Here is a 26,400-nt window from a genome sequence, read left to right on the forward strand (position 1 = left end):
CTTTAAGATATTGGATTTCAACTCCCAGAATTTTACAAGTTGAAGTTTTGTGCACCTTAAAAGCATGATGGCTTGGGAATTCTGGGAGTTGAAACCCACTCATCTTAAAAGTTGACAAGTTTGGAAAAATACTGCTCTACAGCACGAAGGGGGTTTATCTTTGTAGCCCAGCATCTCATCAGTTTGATAATGCTGAAATCTGGCAGCAAGATTTCACATTTCCTCTATTTAAAAAAAAACTTTTCAGGTCTTAGCTGTGTATTTAAACAAGACGTGCTGAACACACCTAAAGGCTGTTTATGCTACTTGGCTCGTTGTGGTTCAGCTCTTAATAGATTTTGTGTGTCCTATGTTTCCATTGTGCTATAAGACTGTTTATCTGGACCTTTGTGCAGTGGTGGGTTCCCCTTACCTTCTTTACCGGTTTGTGTCCCGTCAGAAGTGTGTGTTTTGCGTCACGTCAGGGAAATGAAACTCTGCGCATGCACAGAAGGTTCTTTGCCAGCCACTTTCAAGGAGCAGTGACCGGAGGACCGGTTCGGGGGCATGGCCAGCCGGTTCAGCGAGGAGGGACAAATTTCTGCTGTCCAAACTAGCAGCAACCCACCACTGCCCTGTCACAGCCCAAACCTTTTACCTTCAACAAAATAGCCTGGTTTATCCCCCAAAACAGAAAATGAAAAAGTCAAAAATGTTGGATCCTTCCAACATTTGGAAAGGAAGTTTCCCATGTTTAAGGCTGTCTCCGTAGAGAGGGCCACATCTACCTACAGTCTGTGAAGAATTTGAACCAATTTCCCATCAAAAGAGAAAAAAATATAAATTCTAAGGCATTTTCCCACATACCCCAGGATACAAAAGTTTCTGAGCCTTAATCTGGCCTCTCTCCTCCCCTTGGCTCATCTGAATCATGAAATTAATATGCAGGAGGTAGCGCTTATTTAGCAAACACAATTGGGATCCGCAACTCAGTCTTTAAGTGCAACGGTCACAAAGTGAATCTTCAACTGGGCTTATGATCTGACTTCAGGATTCTTCTGCTTTTCAGAAACATCAATGCAAAGCAACTTAGACTCCTAGGAGGGCAGGAAGGAATTTTAGAGCTCTTACAGTCCAACTTAGATGGCTGTCCAATCTCTTGTTAAAAACCTCCAGGGATGGAGCACCAACAACTTAGCAATAGCATTTAGACTTATCTACCACTTCATAGGGCTTTTGCAGCCCTCTCTAAGCGGTTACAGAATCAGCCTCTTGCCCCCCAAAATCTGGCTCCTCATTTTACCCACTTTGGAAGGACGGAAGGCTGAGTCAACCTTGAGCCAGTTGTGGGATTTGAACTGTTGAACTACAGCTAGAAGCTAGCTGAAGTAGCCTGCAGTGCTGCACTCTAACCACTGTGCCACTTCTCCAGCCCAACTTCTAGAGGGAAGTTGTTCCACTGGTTAATTGTTTTCATTCTCAGGGAATTCTTCCTTAGTTCTAGGTTGCTTGTCTGTGATAAATTTCCATCTGTTGCTTGCAAAGGGTCAGTAAACAAGATAGTCATTAAACAGGAACTACCTGTCTGGGCTCTTTGTAATGCTCAAGATTTATTGATATTTTAAAACCAGTGAAAGATACATTTGACTTTTGTATTGTCTTTTCCTTTTATATTATTTTTGTTTGCTTACACAGTGGTTCTCAACCTGGGGGTCAGGACCCCTTTGGGGATCGAATGACCATTTCACAAGGACAAATTTCCCACAGTGTTAGGAGCTAAAGCTTCTGTTCTGGCGTCTTGGAACATATTTTTACAATCTGACCAATCAGGTGTTTACAGCGAGGGTGTCCCTCTGACCTTCCTGCCAATCAGCTTAAAGCTGAATTGGCACTAGACTTATGGTTGAGGGTCACTACAACACGAGGAACTGTATTAAGGGGTCGCGGCATTAGAAAGGTTGAGAAGCACTGGCTCACAAGGAGACACTGTTTGAGCCCCTTGGGAATGGCTAACATATAGATCTTTGCTTTGATTTGAGCCACGATCTCTTGAAGTTTTAAGGGGTATATCATGGTGGGTGCCTCCACCCATGCAGGGTAGCCCGAATTGGCCCCATGGAAGGGCAGAACAGGAATACAATCAAGATCAGGGGAGCTACTAATACCACTCTATAAAGCCTTAGTAAGGCCACACCTAGAATCCTGCATCCAGTTTTGGTCACCACACTATAAAAAGGGATGTTGAGGCTCTAGAAAAAGTGCAGAGAAGAGCAACCAGGATGGTGAGGGGACTGCAAACTAAAACATACGGAACTGGGCCTGGCTGGTCTAGCGAAGAGAAGGACCAGGGGAGACAGGAGAGCATCTTCCAATATTTGAGGGGCTGCCACAAAGAGAAAGAAGAGGGCCAAGCTATTCTCCAAGTCCAGACAAGGAACAATGGATGGAAACTAAACAAGGAGAGATTCAACCTGGAAATAAGGAGAAATTTCCAGACAGGGAGAACAATCAACTGATGGGACAGAAGTTGCCTTCAGAAGTTGTGGGAGCTTCATCCCTGGAAACTTTCAAGAAGAGACTGGACTTGCCATCTGTCAGAAATGTTGTAGGGTCTCCTGCTTGGACAGGGGAGGTTGGACTAGATGACCTACAAGGTCCCTTCCAACTCTCCTAATCTGTTAAAAAACCCAACCCAGTCATCTCTGCTCATGGGACAATCCAAAGCATGCTTCGTCAGACACAGACATGCGCCGCCCAATCTTGGCTAAGCTCACTCTGGTCCTCAGAGGAAAGTCCTGAGAGAAAGAGGAACCGTCCAGTCTCGGGGTGTGTACTCTTTCCGGGATGCTGTCAGGCAACCCTGGAGGACGAGGCGTCTTTCCCAAAAGGTGAGCTTCTGGTGGCCCAGTTGGGCTTATGCAACTCAGCGGCCTTTGCGGAGACCTCAGAGGAGGCTGGTGGGCAGGAGCAGTCTTCTCCGTCTTGGATGCTTCGTGCGAGGCGTCCACATCACCGTAGGAATAGGTTTGCATTCTTCGCATGGGCGCCTGGGCCACGTGCCTCTCCTTGGCGAGGGCCACCGCTTCATCGAACGACATGCTTCCGCTGTAGCGCCCGTTGCTCCAGCGCTGCTTCTGGAGAGCGGTGCCTTCCGCGGCCTCCTTGGCGGACCTCTCCGCTCCATAGAGAGGTCCTTTCCGTTCGCCGTGTTCGACGCTGCTCTGCTTCTCCAAACTGCCCTTTCTGAGCTGAAGGCTGCCGAGTCCGACATCTCCGCTCTTGGACCACGAAAAGCATTTGTCCCGAGAGGAAGGAGGCGGCTTCAGAGCGGGGTCCTCCACGTTCTTGCAGTCCTTGCTGAACTTCTCCAAGCTCACCGGCATGGAGTTGCGTTGCTTCGGAAGGGCCTCCGAATGGCCACAATAGTCAGAAGAGATGGATGGGCCAGGATACGTCGGGAAATGTTCTGTCTTTTGATTGCTGTTTGAGGTGTGGTCCGAGCTGGTCAGGTGGAAAGGCCTTTTCAAAGCGCTTTGGTTGAGTTCCTGTTTGGTCCCATTCTCACAGGCCTTCACCGGGTCAGCGATCAGATGTTGCTTGCTGGGAATCACTGGCTTTAAGGAAGGAGGCACCTTCGCAAATTGAGGCTTCGGAGGCACGACCGGGAACGACCTCACTTGCTGAACCCGAGGCGTGGTAGATGTCAACTTCATCCGGACACTTCCATCCAAGAATTCATGTTTCGGACCATACGGAGCGTCCACTGGCAATCCAGGCTGAGGTTTCTGCAAAAGATTTTCTAAGCAAGGTTTTGGAAAAGAGGCTGAGAGGGAGAAGGCTTCAGAGTCCATGCAACTGTCAGACGAAGAGGCGGGGGAATAAGAAGACGGTATATGTTCTATATTCAGTGCTGCGAAGCTTACACCATGAGAATCATTGTCCAGTAAAGGAGGAATCAAACTTTGAAGCAAGTTGAGTTGCTCCATCAAAGAAGCGGTATCTCCCATCTCTTGAACCACCTCTGGAGGAACTTCTACACTCATGCTACAAGGAAGATGTGGTGTCTCTTCACTTTCAGGTGCGTTCTGAGGTGGACACTTCTCTTCAGTATTTGATTTGACCGGTTGGTTTTCAGGCCCTGGATCCTGAGGTGTTTGACAGGCAACATTTCCAGGACATCCAGTTTTGGGGACAAAGAGGTCCACTCCATTTCTGTCTTCTATCTGCAGTGACGAAATAACGGGTTCTACCTTACTGTCCTCGGCGTTTTCCCTCCCAGGTTCTGAATCCAGAGATTTGGGGCAAGCGACTTCTTCAGGACATTCAGTTTTGGGGACAAAGAGATCAACCTCACTTCCAACATTTGCGTCTTCGATTTGCAGCATTGAAAAAATGGGTTCTACCTCAGCTTTGTCAGTTAGGAAGCTCTCCATCTCATTGGTGTTACATCTGGGACCTGATTCCATTTCACATGGCTTGGCTAATTTTGGATCCAGGTCCTTGATTACAACGAGGTCACAAGTTGTCCCTGTAGTAAGCTCCTCGTCAACTTGTTGAAGTTCCAGGCCAGGTTCAGGTAAAGGTGAGCTCTTTGGATCATCAGCCAAGGTTTCTGTAGCTGTCTTGGAGGTTTCCACTGTGAGTTTGGGGGATAGGATGGTAGGAGTTTGACCTGGATCTGATTGCTGAAGATGTTCCAGTTTGCTAGCTATGGGGCTGAGATCATCAAAAGCGCTCAGATAGACTTCTTCAGCATCAACCTCCTTAGATGGCTCTTCCTCGATGTATCCCATGGCGAGATAATACTGGTCGTCTTCCCCTTCCGAATGCTCATTCATGCATTCTTCAATGGACAGGTAATCCAGGTGTGGCATCGTAGAATACATCTCCATCTAAAGAGGATGGAAAGGAGGGGAAAAACATTAGGAACAAGACCTGTAACTAATTTCTCAAGAATTAGTTCAAATTCAATTCAGTACAATCCTTTATTGTAAATGCACAACGAGGTGTAGAATGAAATTGAATGAGCTTCCCAATGCAACGCCTTGGTCTCTTCAGCCTTGAAAGACGGCGTTAAAGGGGTGACTTGACCGAAGTGTCTAAAATCATGCATGGGATAGAAAAGGGGGATAGAGAAAATTTATTTTCTCTATCACACAATACTGGGACGAGGGGGCACTCCCTAAAGCTCATTGGTAAGAAAGCAAGGACAAATAGTGATCCCTCATTTTTCGCGGGAGATGAGTTTTAAGCCCACCCGTGATAAATGAGTTTCCGTGAAGTAGAGGAAAGATATTTTTTTATGTATTTAATGAGTATTTGGACTTTTAAAACCCACCCTTTGCATTAAACAATCATTCTATAATGTTTCTCAGCTGGAACTACCAGTTTCTTTAATAGAGTACAGTAGTACTGTAGAAGAATTTTATGAATTTTTAATGGATTTAAAATTTTCAGTGGATTTAATGGATTTAAGCCCCCTTTGAAAACCCGTGAAGTAGTAACTCCACAAAAAATGAACTGCGAAGTAGCGAGGGATAACTGTAAAGGGAAATATTTCTTCACCCAGAGGGTCGTTGGTTGATGGAATTCACTTCCAGAAGAGGTTGTGACAGCTGTCAGCTTGGATAGCTTCAAGGCAGGATTAGACAGATTCATGGATGCCAAGTGTATCAGTGGTTATTGAAACGGATGTCCAAGTGCCGCCTCTATGTTGGTTAGGCAGGCAGAATTCCCTTGGGCTCCATTTATTGGGGGGGGGGGTGTCAAGGGAAAGTGAGGGTTTCGCCTTCTCTTTCTGCTCAAGATCCCCATGGACAATTGGTGGGCCACTGTGGGACACAGAATGCTGGACTTGATGGGCTTTGGCCTGATTCAGCATGGCTCTTCTTATGTTCTTATGGTGCAGACCACCCAAGAACACCCAATTCATCTAAGCAAAATCAAGAAAACAAAAAAAGTATTCCCTAAACCCAAATAAGTAATAAACTACCACCGGGGTGGGCTTTAAAAATTCTATCAAGGGGTTGCTGGGTGCAGGGGCAAATTCCCATACCCAACTCTACCGGTGCGCTCTGTGGGCAGCTTTGCTTTTCCCATGTGGTCGCGCATGAGTCCCAGCATGGTTTTGCTTCTGCACATGCACAGGAAACAAAATCTTACGAGGGGATGCGTGCAAGAGAGAGATTTCGGCAATTCTGCATGCGCCGAAGCAAAAAATCACCAAAATCTCATATGTGTATTTTTGCTTTCTGCATGTGCGCAGAAGCAAAAACACACTGGGACACACTCGCTCACACAGATCAGAAGCTGTGCATGCAGAGCAACTTTCGTTACCGCTACGCCATCTTCATCCAGACAAGTAGCAACTAGTGATGGGCGAACTGAACCCGCACAATTCGGGTCCGTACCGAATTTTGCGTGTTCGGTATGCCGAACACAAACCCGAAATTTTTCCAAACTTGGGGCAAAGTTTGGGGTTGCGTTCGGCGTTCGGAGCTTTGATGTCACTGGCAGGTTGCTAAGGACGCCAAGGTGATAACTTCCTGGATTCCATGGAATCCAGGAAGTGATCACCTTGGCGTCCTTAGCAACCTACCGGTGACGTCAAAGCTCCGCCCCTGGAATCTCTTCAAAGGAGGGATTCCCCGTTCGAGTTCGGTTTGGATTCGGCTGAATTTTGCGTAAAAGTCGGCCGAACTTGCCGAACCCGAACACCATTGGGTTCGCCCATCACTAGTACCAACCCAATACTGGCTGGATGGCCATGGCGGAGTTAATGTTGTGTGTCACAGCGGTGGGAGGGGTGAGTTTCTGCCCTCCCTCTGCACTCTGAAGGCTTTTCTTGAGACTCCAGAAGGGTGAAAACGGCCTCCCCAGGCTCCAGGAGATGGTGAGATCTAGTTTTGCCTTAGGCACGAAAGCCCACTGGGTGACTTTGGACAATCTCCAGGAGATGGTGAATTCTAGTTCTGTTTTAGGCATGAAAGCTTTCTGGGTGATTTTGGCTCAATATAATAATAATAATAATAATAATAATAATAATAATAATAATAACAACAACAACAACAACAACAACAATAATAATAATAATACAAAGATCTAAAAATCGAGCTGCAACGACTCTGGCATAAGCCAGTGAAGGTGGCCCCACTGGTACTTGGCACGCTGGGCGCAGTGCCATAGGATCTCAGTGGACATTTGAAAACCATCAGAATTGACAAAATCTCCATCTGTCAATTGCAAAAGGCTGCTTTACTGGGATCGGCAAACATAGTTCGCCGGTACATCATGCAGTCCTAGGTGCTTGGGAAGCGCCCGAATGGTGATGAAATACGAAATCCAGCATAGTGATCTCGTTTGCTGAGTTGTATTGACATAATAATAATAATAATAATAATAATAATAATAATAATAATAATAATAATAATAAACCCACCTCTGCCGTCAGGCATGGGGAAACTAAACATCTCCCCCTGGGCCCGCCGAATTTACACATGGTATGCTTGTGTGTGTGTATGTTAGTATAGGGGTTTTAAACTTTTTAATATTTTAATTAATTGGATTATGTATTGGATTGTTTTTTCACTTGTTGTGAGCCGCCCCGAGTCTTCGGAAAGGGGCGGCATACAAATCCAAATAATAAAATAAATAAATAAATAAATAAATAATAATAATAATATATTAGATTTGTATGCCGCCTCTGTCCGAGGACTCAGAGCGGCTCACAACAAGCAAAAACATCATATACAAATCCAATATTAAAACAGTTTTAAAAACCCTTATTAAAAAACAATCATACAACCTAAGAAAACCATACATAAAACAAAACAGCTAAGGGTATATCAATTTCCCCATGCCTGGCGACATAGGTGGGTTTTCAAGAGTTTACAAAAGGCGAGGAGGGTGCGGGCAATCCTAATCTCCGGGGGGGTGTTGATTCCAGAGGGCCGGGGCCTCCACAGAGAAGGCTCTTCCCCTGGGCCCCGCCAGATGGCATTGTTTAGTCGATGGGACCCAGAGAAGGCCAACTCTGTGGGACCTAATCGGCCGCTGGGATTCGTGTGGCAGAAGGTGGTCCCAGAGATATCCTGGTCCAGTGCCATGAAGGGCTTTATAGGTCATAACCAACACTTTGAATTGTGACCGGAAACTGATCGGCAACCAATGCAGACTGCGGAGTGTTGGTGTGACATGGGCATACCTGGGGAAGCCCATGATTGCTCTCACAGCCGCATTCTGCATGATCTGAGATTGGGAATTCTAGTCCTAGTTTAGGCATGAAACTTTGCTCACTGACTTTGGGCCAATCCCCAGGAGACGGGGAGTTCTAGTTTTGCCTGAGGCACGAAAGCCAGCTGGGAAGCAACAAGAAGGAAAGCGGTCACCGAGAGACCAAGCAAGAAGAAGTTGCCCAAAGGGATAGAGTGGGTCTTCTCCAGGTCCCGTCAACTAAACTATGTCGCTTGGCGGGACTCAGGGGAAGAGCCTTCTCTGTGGCGGCCCCGGCCCTCTGGAACCAACTCCCCCCAGAGATTAGAATTGCCCCCACCCTCCTTGCCTTTCGTAAGCTGCTTAAAACCCACCTCTGCCGCCAGGCATGGGGGAACTGAGATATTCTTTCCCCCTAGGCCTTTACAATTTTAAGCATGGTATGTCTGTATGTATGTTTGGTTTTTATAATAATGGGTTTCTACCTGTTTTTAGTATTGGATTATTATTATATGCTGTTTTATTGCTGTTGTTAACTGCCCCGAGTCTGCGGAGAGGGGCGGCATACAAATCCAATAAGTAAGTAAGTAAGTAAGTAAGTAAGTAAGTAAGTAAGTAAGTAAGTAAGTAAATAAATAAATAGCGAAAGGCAGCCAAATCAAGGGCACTTGCCTCCATCCCAGCTGCGATCATCTCGTTCATAAACCCGCTTCCCAAATCCTCTTCCATGCTTGGGAAGGCGTCCAAGCTGCGTGGAGGGACTTCGGGGGCCTCCCCGGCGGCATCCGTCTGCAGCTGCTCTTCTTCCAAAACGTTGTCGATCCAGCCGTCGGGGCTGTCTAGGAACGAGAAGGAATCCTCGACTTCCATGGACATCTGGCTCTCTTCGGGATCCATTTCGGCTTCCATGTTGGCTCCTAAAAGGCACGTAAGCAAAACAACAAATCTCAGTCCGTATTTCACACTGGGGACTAGGTCCTTGCGGAGTCCAAACACAGGTAGCCCTCGACTTATACGACCCACAATGGAGCCCAAAATTCCTCTGGTTGTGAGACATTTCTTAAGCCAGTTTTAATAATAATAATAATAATAATAATAATAATAATAATAATAATAATAATAATAATAAAAAATTACATTTGTATGCCGCCCTGTTGTTAAATGAATCACTGCAATTGATAAGTTAGTAACCCGGTTGTTAAGTGAATCTTAACTTCCCCGTGGACTTCGCTTGCCAGGAGGCAATAGTAGGTTGCTACCGGTAGAAGACGGTGCACTAGTAGTAAATGTTGCGCTGTGTGCACAGCTTCTGTTGTCTTGTAAGTGTGCACACACATCTCAGTGTATTTTTGCTTCATGCACCCATGCAGGAGCAAAATCTTACGAGAGGATGTATGTGAGAGATTTCTTTCTTAAAAAAATAAAATAAACTTTATTTATAAACAAAACACATGAGTCCTTCGGCATAGAAGTCAAATCAATCAATCAATCAATTAAATAAACAAACAAACATACAACAAGACAAACAAAACATTAAAAAAAAGTTGGACAACTTGTGACGTGCCTGTAATACAATTCTATATAGAGCGCTGGTGAGACCCCATTTGGAGTACTGTGTTCAGTTCTGGAGACCTCACCTACCAAAAGATATTGACAAAATTGAACGGGTCCAAAGACGGGCTACAAGAATGGTGGAAGGTCTTAAGCATAAAACGTATCAGGAAAGACTTCATGAACTCAGTCTGTCTAGTCTGGAGGACAGAAGGAAAAGGGGGGACACAATCGAAACATTTAAATATGTTAAAGGGTTAAATAAGGTCCAGGAGGGAAGTGTTTTTAATAGGAAAGTGAACACAAGAACAAGGGGATACAATCTGAAGTTAGTTGGGGGAAAGATCAAAAGCAACATGAGAAAATATTATTTGACTGAAAGAGTAGTAGATCCTTGGAACAAACTTCCAGCAGACGTGGTAGATAAATCCACAGTAACTGAATTTAAACATGCCTGGGATAAACATAGATCCATCCTAAGATAAAATGCAGGAAATAGTATAAGGGCAGACTAGATGGACCATGAGGTCTTTTTCTGCCGTCAGACTTCTATGTTTCTAACAGTGCTTCTTTTCTATTACCTAAGTCATATTTACATAATATAAACCAAATCTTAGCAGTGATCTTAATCAGGTATATCTTTCCTTTTTATTCCCTTTTATATCCAAAACTCTGACCAAGTTTTCTACCATCTGTTGTGGTTGGCTCTGGGCCAGCTCCTGCAGCTGGGAATTTTGATGCTGATTTATGGGAATCCTCGGTTTATCAGAGATCTGTTTTGTTGCCAGCAGAATCAGACAGTGAAACTGGCTCACAGTCAGAGGCAGACAGTGGGGCAGAGGAGACAGGCAGGGAGATAGGTGTAGCCAGCCAACCTACCAGTCAGTGCTCCAATTAGGGAGTCATCAGAATCGGAGGAGGACCCACTTGTGGATGCACTTGTGCACAGGCTTGTGGCATGAAGGGACCAGTTGCGCAGGCGTCTCAGAAGATAAGAGAGCACACCTGTTCCAGGGGTAATTACGCTAATGAGTTCATGATAAATAAGGGCGTTGGGAAGCCTAGGCTGTAGGTGTTTATCCATTTGGAAAGAGAGAATTCTGAAAGAAGATTGCAACAGCGTGGAGAGTTTGTTGTGTTCAAGGACTTTAGGGGAACTTTGTATATTTCATTGTCAAAGAGCTTTGGGGACTTTTGGCGTGTGTGCTGTGTGGATTTACAGCCGCCTTATCTACTCCTTTGTTTTGACACGTTTCAGCATCAAAGGACTGTCGGGTGAGAGTAATTTGACTCCTCTCGGAGCTTATGTTTCAAGACTGTTTATAAACTTGATTTATTCCTACTGTGATGCCTGTGCAACTGGTCCCTTTGTGTGCAACTGGTCCCTTCGTGGAGCACTGACTGGTGGGCTGGCTGCACCTATGTCCCTGTCTGTCTCTCTCCCCCACTGTCTGCCTCTGACTGTGAGCCATCTTCCCTGTCCGATTCCGCTGGCAACAAGCAAGATTTGAGCAGTTAGATTCTATGGTTAAATACGGATGACTCCACCAAGTGCCATATTTTGAGAGAACGTGCATTTGTGGTGCATCAGAAATAGAAGACATTGCGCATGTGCTACTCAATTGTAAATTATATTCCTCAGTAAGATCTCAGTATTTACAGCCCCTACTTGACAAAATCATACACTGGGACTGTAATAAACAATTACAGTGGTACCTCATGATACGAACCCCTCGTCTTATGAACAACCCGAGATATGAACCTGGGGTTCAGAAATTTTTTGCCTCTTCTTACGAACTTTTTCCTTCTTACGAACCCGCCGCCACCGCTGCCGAGAAGCCCCGCCGCCCGGCTGTCGCTTTTTGAAACAGCCGGGGGGCTTCTCAGCGTCCTCCTGAACCCGAACGCCAAACCCAAACTTCCGGGTTCGGCATTCGGGAGGCCGGCTGTCACCTTTTAAAACAGCTGGGGGGCTTTGCAGGTTTTTTTTCCCGTTGCACAGATTAATTGATTTTACATTGTTTCCTATAGGAAACAATGTTTCGTCTTACGAACTTTTCGTCTTACGAACTTCCCCCGGGAACCAATTAGGTTCGTAAGATGAGGTATTACTGTATCTTACTTTCTTCAGGGTACAAATATATATATGTAGTTTCTAGAACCATTTATAATCAGGGCTGTTCAGATGAGAATACGTTTTATAGAACATATTGGGGTGGCATGCAAAGGAGATGAATTCACTTAAGAATATTTTATATCAGTACCTTACATTTGTCTAATATAATCCTTTGCATGAGTTATATTCTCATGTTTTACTACTCAATTTTAGCATATTATACTGCATTTTAACTTATTTATCCAAATTCTCTTTATTTTATTCAATTTTGTTGTTTTTTAACCAGTCGCAGTTTTATGACGACCGATGTGGTCACTATTTTTGCTTTGATATGGTCGATTGACTAATCAAATAAAATTGATCGTTGTTGTTGATGTTCTCCTAGTGTTGTACGGTTTCCAATAAAAGCTTAACCGTTCCTCCATATCTGGTGATTTTCCGCACCAGGACAAAACAATATATGAAATCTCTTTTTAAATTGTATTTTATTCCACCTCCATTTTAAATTGTTTATTTCGTTTTTTTAGTAATAATTTGTGTTTGGTATAGCCCGTAGACTAATCAGTCAAGTGAATTAACAGTGCCGTTGGACGGGGAATGGGAGGATTTATATTCCTTGCAGACAGCTGCCCATTTGCATTCTAGATTAGGGGCGTCAAACTCGTGACAACACGTTGTCACATGACGTATCACAACATTTTTCCTCTTAGCTAAAAACGGGTGAGCATGGACAACATGTGACGCATCTGGCCTGGTGGGCCACAAGCTTCACACCCCTGTTCTAGAGAGTCATTGAGGCAGAGGTGGGCTACTAAGGAGGAATAGTGACATGCGCTCGCCCCCAGGGCTCTGAGTGCTAGCGGAGTCCGGCGCAATTATGCTACTGCACCTGGGCAGGTAGTGAAATCGCTCACGGTCAAGCAGGTGTGGTATTATGCAGTAGCACAATTGCGCTGGATTCCGCTAGCACTCAGAGCCACGGGGATGTTTATCTGTGTCACCTGAATAGTGCAAAGAGGTGTTTGGAGCCTTCTTGAAGCTTAAAAAAGATTGACTGATTTGGATGTTTATGACCTGGACTGTTTATTTGGACTGGGCTAAGTAAACACTATATGCACTTTAATGTATCTGTGTGTGTGACTGGATATTCATTCATTCATTCATTCATTCATTCATTCATTCATTCATTCATTCATTCATCTCAATCTGAGTATTGCATAGGCAGTTCTGTGTTAGCAAAAACTTCAGAAGAGAAGGATTTAGGGGTAGTGATTTCTGACAGTCTCAAAATGGGTGAGCAGTGTGGTCGGGCGGTAGGAAAAGCAAGTAGGATGCTTGGCTGCATAGCTAGAGGTATAACAAGCAGGAAGAGGGAGATTGTGATCCCCTTATATAGAGCGCTGGTGAGACCACATTTGGAATACTGTGTTCAGTTCTGGAGACCTCACCTACAAAAAGATATTGACAAAATTGAACGGGTCCAAAGACGGGCTACAAGAATGGTGGAAGGTCTTAAGCATAAAACGTATCAGGAAAGACTTCATGAACTCAATCTGTATAGTCTGGAGGACAGAAGGAAAAGGGGGGACATGATCGAAACATTTAAATATGTTAAAGGGTTAAATAAGGTTCAGGAGGGAAGTGTTTTTAATAGGAAAGTGAACACAAGAACAAGGGGACACAATCTGAAGTTGGGGGAAAGATCAAAAGCAACATGAGGAAATATTATTTCACTGAAAGAGTAGTAGATCCTTGGAACAAACTTCCAGCAGACGTGGTTGGTAAATCCACAGTAACTGAATTTAAACATGCCTGGGATAAACATATATCCATCCTAAGATAAAATACAGGAAATAGTATAAGGGCAGACTAGATGGACCATGAGGTCTTTTTCTGCCGTCAGTCTTCTATGTTTCTATGTTTCTATCCATCCATCCATCCATCCATCCATCCATCCATCCATCCATCCATTCAATTTGACTTCTATGCTGCCCAATCCCAAAGGACTCAGGGAGGCTTACAGCAACAACATAAATGCAAAACAATAAAAGGAAGTCAAATTTAATAAAACCCTAATTAAAAACCCATACATTTAGCAATCACAACAACATGCATGCAAAACATTCATACGATTTAGCCATGAAAGTTCTTAATCCATGCCCCCTCCCCCCAGCCTGCCAGCAGAAGGCCATTAGGTGGGAGCAGTATGGACATGGGGTGGGGAGTTGATTCCATAGAGCTGAGGCTGACACAGAGAAGGCTCTCCTTCGTTGCCCCACCAATCTGCACTGCTCTGTGTACTCTAATTGGTCTCTGGGAGTCATGCGGCAAGAGATGGTCCCGTAAATAGTCTGGTCCTGAGCCATGCAGGGCTTTATAATAATAACCAACACCTTGAATTGTGCCCGAGACTAATAGGAAGCCCGTGCAGCTCGCAGAGCGTAGGTGTTATATGGGTGTACTGAAGTACCCCCATGACAGCTTGTGTGGGTGCATTCTGGACCATTTGGAGTCTCCCAACACTCTTCAAGGGTAGCCCCATGTAGAGCATGTTGCAACAATCAAGACGTTGCAATAATCAATTACTCGTATCTACCGCAATATCCCGTTTCTACCTGCATGTTCTTGATAACTCAAGGGTTGCTCTTTCAATATGGGTCTTTTGCCAGACCCATCCTCGAATACAGCTCATCTGTTTGGAACCCATGTCGCATCTCAGACATTAACACCCTTGAAAATGTCCAAAGATACTTCACCAGAAGAGCCCTTCACTCCTCCACTCGAAACAGAATACCCTACGAGACTAGACTTTCAATCCTGGGTCTAGAGAGCTTAGAACTAAGAGGCCTTAAACAAGATCTAAGTATCGCCCACAAGATCATATGTTGCAACGTCCTGCCTGTCGGCGACTACTTCACCTTCAACCACAACAACACAAGAGCACACAACAGATTTAAACTTAATATTAACCGCTCCAAACTTGACTGTAAAAAATACGACTTCAGTAACCGAGTTGTCGAAGCATGGAACTCATTACCGGACTCCATAGTGTCATCCCCAAACCCCCAACACTTTACCCTTAGATTATCCACGGTTGACCTATCCAGATTCCTAAGAGGTCAGTAAGGGGCGAGTACAAGTGCACTAGAGTACCTTCCATCCCCTGTCCTATTGCTCTCCTATATCTCCTATACCTTTCTTCTATTCCTATATCTCTTCTTCTAGTCTTTCATTGATATGTTCTATTCCTATATCTTCTTTTCTATTCTTTCATAGATATATTTTACTATGAGTATCTCCTCTATAACCTTCATCATGTATTTTACTATGTGTATATATATATATATACCCACTAAAACCCTCATTGTGTATTGGAATAAATAAATAAATAAATAAATAAATAAATAAATAAATAAATAAATAAATAAATAAATAAATAAATAAATATAAAAATACAAATACAAATACAAATATCCACACTGACCTTCATCTGCCTCCTTCTTCTCAGTGAGGGCAGACATGGGTTTCTCTTTGTCTTCTGTCTCCTTGGGAAAGTCTTCTCCATTGGAAGCAGTGACCTCTTGAGTCTCCACGTTGCAGTAGCTCAGTGACGGACACTCCAGACCTCTGGTCAGCCGGGACAAAGTGAGGTTGGAGGTGATGTGGAAGGGGACGGTGACTGAGAAAGGTCCTGAGATATGGACCCCGGCACATTTCTCAGCCCGGTTCTTGGAGCTCTTGGGTGAACGGCCTTGAGAGGTCCCTCCCACGAGACTGGACCTGCTGGTTTTGGGAGTGGTGGGTTCTGACTTGGTGGCTTCTTCCTCCTGCGGGTCTTCACATTTGCTTTTGGCAGACATGTAGATGGATTCGGAGAAGCTGCTCTCAAGTGACACTGGGCCATCGAAACACTCGTGTTTTGGAGGCATCTCTCTCGTCAGGTGAGTATCGTCTGCATGCCAAAGAGAAGGACTAATCAGAGGGAATTGTGGAGCAATGCCCAGGTATCCAGCCAATGGAAGAGAAGGGGATATAGAATATAGACAGGAGAGGAGAGAAAAGAAAAGAAGAGAAGGCAGAATTAAAAAAATAGAAGAGAAAACAATGCAGAATAGAACAGGAGAGGTGAGGAGAGGAAAGAAGAGAAGAGGGGAAGAGAAGAAAAGGAGAGAGAGAAGAGAATACAGAAGAGAAGAGAAAGCAGAATTAAAAAAATAGAAGAGAAAAGAATGCAGAATAGGAACAAGAAAAGAGAGGAAAGAAGAGAAGAGAAGAAGAGGAGAAAAGAAGAGAGAGAAGAAAAGAGAATACAGAAGAGAAGAAGAGAAGAGAAATAGAGAAATAGAGGAGAAATAGAATAGGACAGGACAGAATAGGAAAAAACAGAATGGAATAAAAATGGAACAGAACAGGAATAAGACAGGACGGAACAGATTAGAATAGCACAGAATAGAATTAAAAAAAGAACCAAACAGATTAGGCTCAAATAGGAATAGGACAGAACAAAACAGAACAGAATTATTCCGGATGCTTTGTTCCCTCTTTCCCCATTTTCCTATGCCTCTTTTTCTCCATTTTCCTGCTACCTTGATTTTATTTGGATTACTAATTTATTTATTACATTTCTATGCGGCCCGCCTTGCTGTCAAGTGACTCTGGGTGACTTCCGCTATCATAAATAGCAAAATCAAGCAATATTATGAACATTCTAATGACATTGTTATAAGACAAACAAGCCAGCCCACCGTTTCCCCCATGTCTCCAGACCAACCGAGGTGGGATCACCAGGGAAAAGAGTGCTGAAGGTAGTAGACATTTAGCCATCATAAAGGAGATCTAAGTAATGTTGAAAATTACAGACCAATCTCTTTATGTTATGTCACCTGCAAAGTCATGGAATCAATCATAAACCCAATCCATTACCCTCCACCTAGAAACTAGCCACCTACTCTCTAACACAGTGTTTTTCAACCAGTGTGCCGCGAGACATGGTCAGGTGTGCCACGAAGCTCAGAAAGAAAGCAAGAAAGAAAGAAAGCAAGAGAGAGAGAGAAAGCAAGAGAAAGAAAGAGCGAGTGATAGAGAAAGAGAACAAGAGAGAAAGAAAGCAAGAGAGAGAAAGAGAACAAGAGAAAGAAAGAGAGAGAGAGAAAGAGAGAGAAAGAAAGTAAGAGAGAGAGAGAAAGAGAGGGAGGGAAGAAGAGAGAGAGAAAGACATAGAGGGACGTAGGGAGGGAGAGAGAAAGAGCAAAAAAGAGGAAGGAAGGAAGAGAAAGAGGGAAGGAGAAAGAAATAGAGCGAAGGGGAGGAAGAGAGAGAGAATTTTTTTGTCCAAACTTTTTTTAGCCGCCCCCCCCCCCCGCTCAATGTGCCCCAGGGTTTCGTAAATGTAAAAAATGTGCCGCGGCTCAAAAAAGGTTGAAAATCACTGCTCTAACAAACCATTTGGTTTCAGGAAAAAATTATTCTGCAACTCCTACACTGCAAAAACATATGGACTACACATCTCGATCAGAGTAAAACAATAGATGCAATTTACATAGACTTCTATAAAGCCTTCGATTCAGTGGTACACAATAAGCTTCTTCTGAAACTAAAATCCTATGGCATCTTTGCCCTTCATGATTAAGACAAGTGGTTAAAATAGGAAGTGCCCTATCAAATCCTGCACCTGCCAACAGTAATATCTCTTAAGGCAGCTGTTATATTCTAGCACTTGGCTCCTCAGGAATCAAATACAGACCACTGGATTTAAATAAGAAAGGAATTTATTTGGTATAAGGAGTATATTTACAAGGAAAGTTTTTTTGAATAAAGAGAAAGTCTTTCGGAGAAAGCAAATGGCTATGAAAGTTTTTGCCAAAAATGAGCAGGGAGGATTTCTCAGCTGGCAAGAGTCCCAGAAAAAGAAATAAGCAGAAATAATTATCCAGCTGTAAATAGTCCGAAGTAGAGCTGCACAGAAATAATCTTGAAGCTTGAAGTTTTTCTTAAAGCCAAGAATGTTCTTTCAAATACAGGACAGAAGGTCACGAGACCCCAAGCCAAAATGAAACACATTGCTCTCTGCATTGGGCTGTGGCTCTGCTCACTCCTAAATACCCTGAGGGCATGATCCCTTAACCAGCAGTACTACTCATGAGTGACTCTTCTCCTAGCCAACCATTCAAGTCTCTTAGATGCTCTTCGTACCCTGGCATCCAGAAGAGGCTCCTCCTCTTCTCCTAAGTCACTTAAGACAGGAAGTGCTGATTCATTCCTGACAGGAAGTGCTGAGTCACTCATGCCAGGAAGTGAAGGAAGTGCAGAAGGCCCTGGTTGTTCTGAGCCTAACCCCTCATCACTTTCACTGTCAATCTCAGGTGCCAGGAATACAGGACTCCTGCCTCGCCCCTCCACAGTCCTCTGAGTCCATGATTATTTGAACAGGACATGAGTGAACCACAACAGCAGCATTCTAGGATCAACACTATCCATTCATACTTCATTTCTCCCCTCCCATGGGAGCTTACAAATGGTTTAACCATAGTTGGCGCTGGATTTATAATCTATTGTGTGAATAGGATTGTAGATTTTTTTCTTGCAGATTTTTGACTATTTCTTGACTTACCATCCCCGACAGACGGCATGCAGCTGAGGGAGTCCATACTTTTCGCTGGACGCAGGCGCATCTTACCCAGTTTGTCATCTGAAACAGAAAAGACAGGACTGAGCTGTATCAACAAGAATTCCCTGAACCTCAAATATTTCTGTTATGAATGCAGATTTTTTTTTTCTTACAAAAAAAACACCCACCCACCCCTGGGAAAAATTCAGATAATCCTCAACTTATGACCAGTCGCTTAAAGAACATTCAAAATTGCAATGGACTGGAAAAAACCAGAACTGGTTCAAACTGGCCAGACATAAAGTGTCTCTTACCTTTGTCTTCCGCCTTATTCAACTTGCGTTTGGAGTCGTGGCTTGATCGTCCGAGGTTGAAGATGGACCTCCATTTCTTGGCCTTTAGGGAGCCTTTTCTTCTGCAAAGAGGTGGGATTCAGGTTAGAAAGTTTGCTGAGGGAGAAAAGCCGTGTATTTATGGGCCCCTCAAGAAATGAAGCTGGGGAGGCTAGAACCAAAGAATCCCATGTCAACGTCGCACATAGAATAATAGAGTTGGAAGGGATCTTGAAGGTCTTCTAGTCCAACCCCCTGCCCATGAGAGGGGATTCTTTACCATTGCATACTATTTGAGCTTGAAGGAATGGATGCGTGTGATCATAGAGAGAAGGAAGGAAGGAAGGAAGGAAGGAAGGAAGGAAGGAAGGAAGGAAAGGAAGGGAAAGTTGGAAGGAAGAATAGGTTAGAAAGAAGAAAGGGAGGGAGGGAGAAAGGAAGTGTTGGTTATGACCTATAAAGCCCTTCATGGCACCGGACCAGAATATCTCCGGGACTGCCTTCTGCCGCACGAATCCCAGCGACCAGTTAGGTCCCACAGAGTTGGCCTTCTCCGGATCCCGTCAACTAAACAATGTCGTTTGGCGGGCCCCAGGGGAAGAGCCTTCTCTGTGCCGGCCCCGACCCTTTGGAACCAACTCCCCCCAGATATCAGAGTTGCCCCCACCCTCCTAGCCTTTCGTAAGCTCCTTAAAACCCACCTCTGTCGTCAGGCATGGGGGAATTGACATGTTCCCTCCCCCTAGACTTATAAAATGTATGTATGGTATGCTAGTATGTATGATTGGTTTCTAAATTGGGGTTTTATAAATTAATTAAATATTAGATTTGTTACATTGTATCATTATTGCTGTGAGCCGCCCCGAGTCTGCGGAGAGGGGCGGCATACAAATCTGATAAATAAATAAATAAATAAATAAATAAATAAATAAATAAATAAGAATAGGTTGGAAGGAAGGAAATTCAAAAAAGGAAAGGAAGGGGGGGCAGAGAGGGAGGAAGGGAGGAGAAATAGAGGGGGGGAGAAAAGGAAGGAAGGAAGGAAGAAATGATAAATAGAGGGGGAGAAAGGAAGGAAGGAGAAATAGAGAGGCAGAGAGGGAGGAAAGCTTGCATACCAGTTCAAAATTGGGAAAGGAGAATGCCAAGATCATTCATAGGTGGCAAATAGATTTAACAATAAAATAAAGAAATTGCTCCCTAGCTGTTTGCCTCAATCATGCCTTGAGAAAAACTGGATTAGAAACCACAAAGGTTAGGATTCAAATCCATGGCTGCTAAGGAAGGGCAGGTGCCTTAGTGGGCAGCCGGAAAGTAAGTGTTGCCAATTGGCAAGTCAGCTGGCTGAGGGCAAGTGGTGATGCGAGGACTAGCATTGTGCAGTGCGAAGAATTGGGGCACCACTATGAATGAAGAAGCGGTGCCCACAGCAGCAGCTCCAAAGGAGGAAAACCGATGGCTCCCACCCTAACCGGAGTTGACTGTGCGGCCTTTCATTCAAGATGAACCAAGACCCCGGCTGCTGATCATGGCTGGAGCAGTTAACAGTTATATGGGCAATGGCGTTAGTGGGGGGCTGACTGTCAGCCACTGAGGTGGAATCTCAGCCTAGACATGGTGGGTGAGCAGGGAGTGAAGGCTGGCCCTCCCAGGAGAGGGAATGGATCAACAGCCCTGGGGGGGGGAGGTTGTCCTTCCCCTTGTGGAGTAAGACAAAACCAGGGTGGTCTCCCAAGTCTCCTCTAGATCAGTGTTTTTCAACCAGTGTGCCGCGGCACACTAGTGTGCCGTGAGACATGGTCAGGTGTGCCGCGAAGCTCAGAGAGAGAAAGAAAACAAGAGAGAGAGAGGGAGAGAGAAAGAGCAAGAGGGAGAGAAAGCAAGCAAGAGAAAGAGAGAGAAAGAAAGCAAGAGAGAGAGAAAGAAAGCAAGAGAGAGAGAAAGAAAGCAAGAGAGAGAGAGAAAGAAAGCAAGAGAGAGAGAAAGAAAGCAAGAGAGAGAGAAAGAAAGAGAATGAGAGAGAGAGAAAGAAAGTAAGAGAGAGAGAGAAAGAGAACGAGCGAGAGAGAGCAAGAGAGAAAGAAAGAAAGAGAGAGAGAAAGAGGGAGAAAGAGAGGGAGGGAAGGTGGGAGAGAGAAAGACATAGAGGGAGGTAGGGAGGGAGAGAGAAAGAGAGCAAAAAAGAGGAAAGAAGGAAGAGAGAAAGAGGGATGGAGAGAGAGAGAGAGAAAAGAGGAAGGGAAAGAGGGAGGGAGAGAGAAATAGAGCGAAAGGGAGGAAGAGAGAGAGAGAATTTTTTTGTCCAAACTTTTTTTAGCCCCCCCTCACCCCCAACTCAATGTGCCCCATGGTTTTGTAAATGTAAAAAATGTGCTGCGGCTCAAAAAAGGTTGAAAATCACTGCTCTAGATGTTGGCTAGAGTAGGACCATCATTTAAGAAGAGACCTTGGTTAGGAGAAGCTGCTCTCCTCTTGGAAGGAACAGAAGAGATGGCCACTTACTTGCTATCGCTGAGTTCGATGATGGTGTGGTAGGGCCTCATCTGGGGGGGCCCATCCCCCTGGTTCAGCATTGAGGGCACATTGTAGGGAGTGCAGTAGTCAGGCAGGACCACCGGTGACAGAGCCAGCAGGGATCTCCGGATGGATTCACGGGTGCCACCTAGGAACGATGACAAAGAGGCTCTGCATTCACAGACACGGACATGGAGTAACACGAGTCGGAAGGGACCTTGGAGGTCTTGCCAAAGCCCTGTTTAAGCTGGAGACCCATATCGTTCTGCAAAAATTGTTCTCTGGTCTCTTCTTAAAAACTTCCAGGGATGGAGCACCCACAAATTCTGGAGGGAAGCCATTCCACTGGTTAGTTGCTCCAACTGTCAGGAAATTCCTCCTTATTTCCAGGTTGAATCTCTCCTTGTTCAGTTTATTATTTATTTATTAATCAGATTTGTATGCCGCCCCTCTCTGCAGACTCGGGGCGGCTCACAGCAATAATAATACAATGTAAACAAATCTAATATTTAAGTTAATTTAAAAAAACCCAATTTAGAAACCAATCATACATACTAGCATACCATGCATAAATTTTATAAGCCTAGGGGGAGGGAAAATGTCAATTCCCCCATGCCTGACGACAGAGGTGGGTTTTAAGGAGCTTACGAAAGGCTAGGAGGGTGAGGGCAACTCTGATATCTGGGGGGAGTTGGTTCCAAAGGGTCGGGGTCGCCACAGAGAAGGCTCTTCCCCTGGGTCCCACCAAACGACATTGTTTAGTAGACGGGACCCGGAGAAGGCCAACTCTGTGGGACCTAACTGGTCGCTGGGATTCGTGCGGCAGAAGGCGGTCCCGGAGATATTCTGGTCTGATGCCATGAAGGGCTTTATAGGTCATAACCAACACTTTGAATTATGACCGGAAACTGATCGGCAACCAATGCAGACTGCAGAGTGTTGGTGTAACATGGGCATATTTAGGAAAGCCCATGATAGCTCTCGCAGCTGCATTCTGCACGATCTGAAGTTTCCGAACACTTTTCAAAGGTAGCCCCATGTAGAGAGCATTACAGTAGTCGAGCCTCGAGGTGATGAGAGCATGAGTGACTGTGAGCAGTGACTCCTGGTCCAAATAGGGCCGCAACTGGTGCACCAGGCGAACCTGGGCAAACGCCCCCCTTGCCACAGCTGAAAGATGTTTCTCTAATGTGAGCTGTGGATCGAGGAGGACGCCCAAGTTGCGGACCCTCTCTGACGGGGTTAGTGATTCCCCCACCAGGATGATGGATTATTCCTTCTCTGGCCTTCAGGGGCTTTGGAGAATAGCTTGACCCCCTTCCTCCTAACTGTGGCAGCCCGTCAAATATTGGAAGACTGCTCTCATGTCCCCACAACCTTCTCTTGGTTAGACTAGACCCATGATGGTGAACTTATGGCTCGCATGCCATAGGTGGTACACGGAGCCATATCAGAAAGCATGTGAAGCATTGCCCTATGTCAGCTGATTATCAGCTTTAGGGAAGGTCGTTTTGGCCTCTGGAGGCTTCAGGGAAGCCCCGGAGTGCAAAAAACTGCCCAACAGACAAACCAAAAGTTCAGGAAATGGACTTCTGATTTGCCCGTTGTGCTGTTTTTTATACTTTGGAGGGTTCAGTGAAGCCCCAGAGAGCAAAAAAACAGAATAACGGGAAAACTGTAAGTCCATTTTTCTGAACTTCCGGTTTGCCTGTTTGCCCGGTTTTCGACCGTTCCAAGCTTCACTGAAGCCTGTGTGCATGTATAGAGATGGGGGTGGGATTGTGTGCGTGGGCAAGGGTAACATGGGGGGTGCACGTGGGGGGGAGAGAATGGGTGTAGGCAACAAACTTCTTTATCGTTTTACTTTTTCCTGTCGTTGCCAAAAGTGATGGGAAAGAGCCGAACGACTCACCGCATAGAGGAGCGTTTCCGAATATCTGTTCCACATGATTCAGGATGAACTCCACCACAATGGACTGGATACGGACCTCCATGAAGGCTGCGGTGCCATTGAAACCACAGACTTCAATATCCTTGGACCTGAGAAGAGGGAGAAAGGAAATGGAGGTGTCCAGAGAAACAGAAGATTGACGGCAGAAAAAGACCTCATGATCCATCTAGTCTGCCCTTATACTATTTCCTGTATTTTATCTTAGGATGGATCTATGTTTATCCCAGGCATGTTTAAATTCAGTTACTGTGGATTTACCAACCACATCTGCTGGAAGTTTGTTCCAAGCATCTACTACTAGCATCTATCCTCTACTAGAAAGAGCGCTACTCACAGGAATGAAGCAGACTGCCCTTTTGTTCTTATTAACTTCATCTCCAGGCTTAGCTTCCGGAAGTCCTTGACTTAAGGCCTTTTGGGTAATGATCGTTCAAAGTTATGACAGGGTTGCAAAGCAACCTACGACAGCTTCTGGCAGTTATGAGTGTTTTGCATGAAGTTTAAAGGGTCATAAAGCTGGGCATGATTCACTCAATGACCCTGTCAGGCCGAAGCCATTGTTTGATTTGGAGACTTTTGGCTTGCCACAAATTATAATGTAGAATGTAATAGGGAATGGGAACTTGGGAGGGGTTACTGCATGAGGAAAGTCAAGATGTAGCCATAACAAAATTCCTTCTAGAGCCTCAAGGTCATCCTTTGTTCGACATCTGCCCAGAAGCTGATGGGATATGTTGGCAGAAGGAGACTGGTCAACATGGTGAAAGTGGGTATGGGAACAAGGGAATGAACTTTAAACTGGGTGGAGAAACCCTCATGGCTTTAGATTCAGGTTTCTCTCAGATGTGCCAACATGGCTCCGCTAATAAATTGGAACTTTGAGGAATACTTTGCCTCAGACTCTGATTTAATTTGGGATGCTATTTGGAACCCTGACAGACCCTTAGCGACAGATGTCACACACCGATTACACTAGCGTAAATTAAAGTTTACTTTGAGAAATAGCACATTCAGTCCAAGTCATGCGCGTAGTAGTGCCTTCCGTCCCTTGTCCTATTGCTCTCCTATATCTCCTATACCTTTCTTCTATTCCTATATCTCTTCTTCTATTCTTTCATTGATATGTTCTATTACTATATCTTATCTTCTATTCTTTCTTAGATATATTTTACTATGAGTATCTCCTCTATAACCTTCATCATGTATTTTACTATGTGTATATGTGTATATATATATATGTCACATGTTTTTTTGCTGAATTTGAAAATTAAGGGAGAATAGGATAGATCTATTTCGGCCTTATTTTGGCCTCATCAGCTAGCCATACCCACTGGGACTTGAACCTGCAACCTTTGCCTTGTAAGGCAGAGAAATATCCTCTAGGCTACAGTATCCAATCCCTTCAGCTCTGCACCAGGGAAGGGTTACATATTTTTGTGTCGAATCACCCTGGTGTATATACCCACTAAAATCCTCATTGTGTATTGGACAAAATAAATAAATAAAAATAAACAAAATAAATAGTCAGAATAACAATCCAAATATTATCAAAGCATAAAGCCTTTCTTACCAGTTGTCTTTGTCATAATCAGTAAACAAAGATATCAAGTCTCTAACCCCAGTTTAACTACAGTACATAATTGCAACACACAGCATGCAGAGAGATTGCAGAACTACCAGTGAGTAGCAGAGGCAAAGAGAAACAGAGAGAGTGACTCAGAGAAATAAGCGGGTTGAACTCTAGCTCCCTCTTGTGGCAGTCTGCAACACCACCAGCCAATTAGACGTAGTTCAGCTAAAGCTTATATGCATTAACACACATTATTGGTTTGTATATTGCCAAACCAACCCTTAGACAGGGTCCTTACGATTTGCATGGAAGATATTGTGGTTTGGCCCCGCCCCAAAGGATCTTAAACAGGTCCGGTTTGGAAGCCTCCCCCCCAACACCCCTCTTGGCAAGCTCTCTTACCTGAGCAGGTTGGGGGCCCAGACTATCGCCAGGTTCCGCGCATGCATGTTGGTCTTGGAACTGAACGACGCCATGCGAACCAGATGCTTCATCAAGAATTCAAGGGTTCTGGTTGCAGATTGGATTCCAAAACAGAAGAGAAAAGGAAAAGATGTGATATGAGGCCCTTGATTCACCATTCACACCCACTTGCCTAGCCAGGAAGTGAATATCATTCGGTTAGTTTCTTAAAATTATAAAACCTCCTGTTCCCCCCTTCTTTTTCTCCTTCTTCTCCTCTCCTCCTCCTTCTTTTCTCCTCTCCTCCTCCTCCTTCTCTTCCTCCTCCCATTCTTCTCCTTCTTTTCTTATCCTCTACCTCTCCCTCCTCATTCTTCTCTTCTCCCCTCCCTCCTCCTCTCCCTCCTCCCCTTCTTCATCTCCCCCTCCTTTTCCATTCTTTTCCTTCCCCTCTTCCTCCTCCACCTCATCACGAATCGCAGCAACCGATCAGGTCCCACAGAGTTGGCCTTCTCCAGGTCCCATTGACAAAACAATGTCGTCTGGCGGGACCCAGGAGAAGAGCCTTCTCTGCGGCGGCCCCGGCCCTCTGGAATCAACTCCCCCTGGAGATCAGGACTGCCCCCACCCTCCTTGCCTTTTGCAAACTTCTGAAAACCCACCTTTGTCACCAGGCTTGGGGAAACTGATATACCCCTAGTTGTTCTATGTATGGTTTGTCTGAACTGTATGATTGTTTTTTATAAGGGTTTTAAAATTGTTTTTAATATTGGATTTGTAGCTCATGTGTTATTTGTTGTGAGCCACTCCAAGTCCTCGGAGAGGGGCGGCATACAAATCTAAATAATAATAATAATAATAATAATAATAATAATAATAATAGTAATAATAATAATAATAATAATAATAATAATAATAATAATAATTATTATTATTATTATTATTATTATTATTATTATTATTATTATTATTATTATCTTCCCCTTCCTTTTCCTCCTCCTCCCCCCATTCTCCCCCTTCTCCTCCTGCTGGAAAGACTGAGCTGGAAGCCAACATTGTCCATGCAATTACCGGTGGTGTGGTGTTGGCAACTCCTTCAGCACTTCCTTGATCTTCTCGAGGCGGGTTTCTTCCAGCTGGATGGCCACGGCTTCCTGGAGGGAGAAG

At 44.6% G+C, this 26,400-nt stretch overlaps 1 protein-coding gene across 1 annotated transcript in view; it reads right to left on the bottom strand.

Moving 5' to 3' along the window:
* Positions 1-1,568: 1,568 nt before the first annotated feature.
* ARHGAP30 (Rho GTPase activating protein 30) overlaps positions 1,569-26,400 on the bottom strand; it is a 50,056-nt gene continuing 25,224 nt past the window's right edge. The window contains exons 4-12 of the mRNA XM_070766241.1: positions 26,305-26,387; positions 25,234-25,341; positions 23,223-23,350; positions 21,299-21,458; positions 18,779-18,879; positions 18,468-18,545; positions 15,342-15,809; positions 8,863-9,107; positions 1,569-4,871 (exon numbers count right to left, since the gene is read on the bottom strand). Of these exons, the coding sequence (XP_070622342.1) occupies positions 2,676-4,871; positions 8,863-9,107; positions 15,342-15,809; positions 18,468-18,545; positions 18,779-18,879; positions 21,299-21,458; positions 23,223-23,350; positions 25,234-25,341; positions 26,305-26,387 (3,567 nt within the window). The 3' untranslated portion in view covers positions 1,569-2,675. The remainder of the gene's footprint in view (positions 4,872-8,862; positions 9,108-15,341; positions 15,810-18,467; positions 18,546-18,778; positions 18,880-21,298; positions 21,459-23,222; positions 23,351-25,233; positions 25,342-26,304; positions 26,388-26,400) is intronic.

The sequence above is a fragment of the Erythrolamprus reginae genome, chromosome 13 (genome assembly GCF_031021105.1).
Source record: "Erythrolamprus reginae isolate rEryReg1 chromosome 13, rEryReg1.hap1, whole genome shotgun sequence".
NCBI classification, from domain to species: Eukaryota; Metazoa; Chordata; class Lepidosauria; order Squamata; family Dipsadidae; genus Erythrolamprus; species Erythrolamprus reginae.